The sequence below is a fragment of the Parasteatoda tepidariorum genome, chromosome 5 (genome assembly GCF_982258835.1).
Source record: "Parasteatoda tepidariorum strain Cologne lab strain chromosome 5, Ptep-v5.0, whole genome shotgun sequence".
Classification (NCBI taxonomy): Eukaryota; Metazoa; Arthropoda; class Arachnida; order Araneae; family Theridiidae; genus Parasteatoda; species Parasteatoda tepidariorum.
The window spans coordinates 11,076,236-11,079,474 of record NC_141759.1 but is presented as its reverse complement, the minus strand read 5'-3'; the positions used below and the strand labels follow the sequence as shown (position 1 = coordinate 11,079,474).

The following is a 3,239-nucleotide window of genomic DNA, read 5'->3' as shown; positions in this document are numbered from 1 at the left end:
GAGGTTGCTAAAAAGAACTGAATAAACTCAAATGCTGTTGAATGTCGCAAGTCTTCTTTTTAAAATATCAACATGTGAAAACTTGAAACATAAGCGCGGACATTAAATTTAAAAGCAGTAAAAACGGTTCGTAAGTAAAGTAACTGGCTATCCTTGAGTTTCTAACTACGCAGAAATAGACAGCTGGAAACGACTTTTACAAATTATTTAACAACAACAATATTCATGAACTTGCCGACAATCTAAAAATAAAAGTCAATTCAATGGTTAATTATTAACTATCAAATTTGGCTTTAAATTTCCTTAATTAATTGAAAGACATGAAATCTTTCTTAAAATGTAAGTCATTTTTGTTCCCAAGATTCCATTCTAAATTGAATATAAATAGATTGTCCACCTTAAATGCAAATAATATTGCTGTAATTCACGAAATAAACAAAGATGCTTCTCCTTCTGAAGCTAAAGTTTCCACACTTTTTGTGCCTGGGAGACATGGTGGAACAGTTTATCAAATTGTCAAACCAATCATAGACTCTAATTACATAGAAAAAAATGCGATGAATATTGAAAGATCCAGCAAAGCTAGAGGTATTGAACTTGATGTGCACCACTTATTAAAAATTATGAATGAATGGATTATAAAAAAAGAAAAACATCAAAATGCTTCGGATAAATTTTTAGAACTTGAGGAGGAATCTAATAGGTTTAAAGAATTGAATTTTATTGAGGAAGCAAATGCATTGCGTAAGCAATCGACTGAGTGCTTGGAAGAAATTAAACTTGCAAAAAAAGAGTTATATGATATTGAAGACCTTGTGATGCCATTGTTAGCAAAAATTCCTAATACATTAGATCCATTAACACCATTGCTGAATGATTCTGTAGCAGTTCATGTCGAGCCTTCGAAGAATAACTCTATATCTTTATCTCACACTGAAATCGGAGAGCGTTTGTCACTCTTAGAGTTTGTACATGTTAGTCCAACAGCATATTTTCTGAAAAGTTCTCTTGCAGAATTGGAAATGTTGGCACAAAATTATTTTTCTGATAAACTTCAAGAAATGCAATTTGCACCTATGTCTTGTGTTGATTTTGTCAAATCCTTTATCCTTGAAGCTACTGGTTTAGATCCTTATTCATGTGATCAATGTATACCATTGAAAAATAATAAGGCATCTTTTAAAGTGATTCAGAACCTTAATCTTGTGGGTGGGGCCACATTTCAGTCACTATGTGCATATTTAATAAATATGAATACCTCTGTTGAAACTCTTCCTGCGAAATATTATTCCATTGGTCGACACTACGAATCTGGCAATAGAAATAGTAAAAAACCAAGTCTTTTCTCTGTTGTGCAATCATCTAGTATTCACAGTTTAGTTCTGGAGGAACCCACAAATGAAACAACTGAATTTGATTCAATGTTACAAGTTTTGTTAACTTGTTATTCTCACTTTAAAATTCCATTCAGAACTGTTGTTGTTGCTGCTCCAAGATTAAACTGCACCGAAAGTTGCCGTGTGCAAATAGAATTGTGGTCACCAGCTATGCTTTGCTATGTTCCAGTTGCATACGTGTCTCGACATAATGACTTTGTATCGAAACGATTGCATATCTCATATGGTGTTCAGCATAATATTAATGGTTACTGTGCTATAGTTGAAGGTACTGTTGTTAATGTTCCTGTCTTGCTAGGCTGTTTAATAGAGAATTATGCTAATAAGAATGGAGATGTTAATTTTGAAAAGCTCTATGAATTGTTTGATCAATAATAAATGTATTTAAGTATTAAAGTATCTGATTTTTTTTCCAAATATGTGTAATTTTGTGATTTTTATTTCTATTTGAGTCATGATACTATAGGTTAGATCAGTTGCTCACTGCCCGAATTCGCTCCACAACACTGCCATCAAGATTCAAGAATATAACTTTAAGAGTGTTTTATGAAGTAATTTTTATTTGCAACAAACCTGAATAAGGCAGAAATGGACATACTATTGTTTTGGTTCTCTAAACAAGAACTTTCCTCAGTGTCCGAACATTCATACAAAATGACTGGAAAAGTAAGGAGATAAAGATGTGTGTTGTTGTTTAACCAATAGGAACAAAGAAACAAGTTTCTTTGTTCCTATTTGTTAAACCCCTTTTCTGCTGTCATTTGGTGTTCTGACACTGAGAAAAGTTCATGTTTAAAGAGCAGAAACTATTATCTATCCATTTCTGGTATATTCTAGTTCTAGTTTTTTGCTTGAGTCTACGTAGCACCATCCTCTTTTTGAATTTTATCATATTAAGTATAGCAAAAGTTGAGGTTTAAGTAATGAAAAGAAGTTTCATATACTCAGTGGCTCAGTTGAATTATCTATAAAATAGAAATAGAATTTAATAAAGAGTCATTTTTAATAATAATTGATTTAAAATAAATATTAGAAATATTGAAGTTCACTATAATGAGAAGGAATGGCAAATGGTTAGGACTGGGCTATAAATCGATGTATCGCGACATATCGATTTAACGCCTATATCGGCAAGTCGATACAGAGACTTTCGTTCCAGGCGATGCATCAGAAATCTGATTTAAGTCTTCGAGGAAAAATGATATAGCGATATAAGACACGCAAGGAACTTCCCTTACGTTCCGATGCCGACTCGGGGTGCTCGTTTCGTTATGTTGAAATGGCCTTGATTGATTAGCGGTAGAATCAGAACCAGAGTTTTGAGAATACTATATCGTGATCTCGCATGTTCGTTTTCGCACTTCTTAGTTTTTTTCTTTGTCGCGACTTGATATCATATCTTGTAGATTATTTTCAGTGGGACTAACTTCGTGATCGCTGCCGTTGCCTTGTTCTGAACGCAATCTATTATTGAAAAGAATTTATAAAGAGTTTCGTCATTAATTAGGTAATTTTTTTCAACAAAATTTTTTCTTATTTTTAAATGTGAAAATTATCGGAAATCTAATTTAAGGCGCCCATAAGGAATTAAGTTACAAAGTAATTAAATTTGTTAGGATTTTTTCTTTTCTTTTAATTTATTAAAAACTCTTTGGATAAAACTTCTAATAATTTAATGGGTTTTTATTACTGATTTTAAATTTATAAATCTTGAGTTGCTTTTATTTCTAGAAATAAAGTTAAAACAGAACTTATTTTTTGTCATTTGGATTTGGACATAAGTCAATCAACTTTGTTTAATCAAATAAATTTGAAAGGTTTGCGAATTGTATTCATTTTTTT

General features: G+C 31.7%; 1 protein-coding gene across 1 annotated transcript; it reads left to right on the top strand.

Annotated features, from left to right (window-relative positions):
• Window positions 1-39: 39 nt before the first annotated feature.
• Slimp (Seryl-tRNA synthetase-like insect mitochondrial protein) lies at window positions 40-1,814 on the top strand. Its single transcript, XM_016069471.4, has one exon. It carries the CDS (start codon window positions 321-323, stop codon window positions 1,770-1,772), a length of 1,452 nt encoding a protein of 483 aa, XP_015924957.1. The 5' UTR covers window positions 40-320; the 3' UTR covers window positions 1,773-1,814.
• Window positions 1,815-3,239: the final 1,425 nt, after the last annotated feature.

Bases quoted from the DNA above. Each gene is read 5' to 3' on its own strand.
- Slimp (XM_016069471.4), top strand. From the start codon at position 321: ATGAAATCTTTCTTAAAATGTAAGTCATTTTTGTTCCCAAGATTCCAT.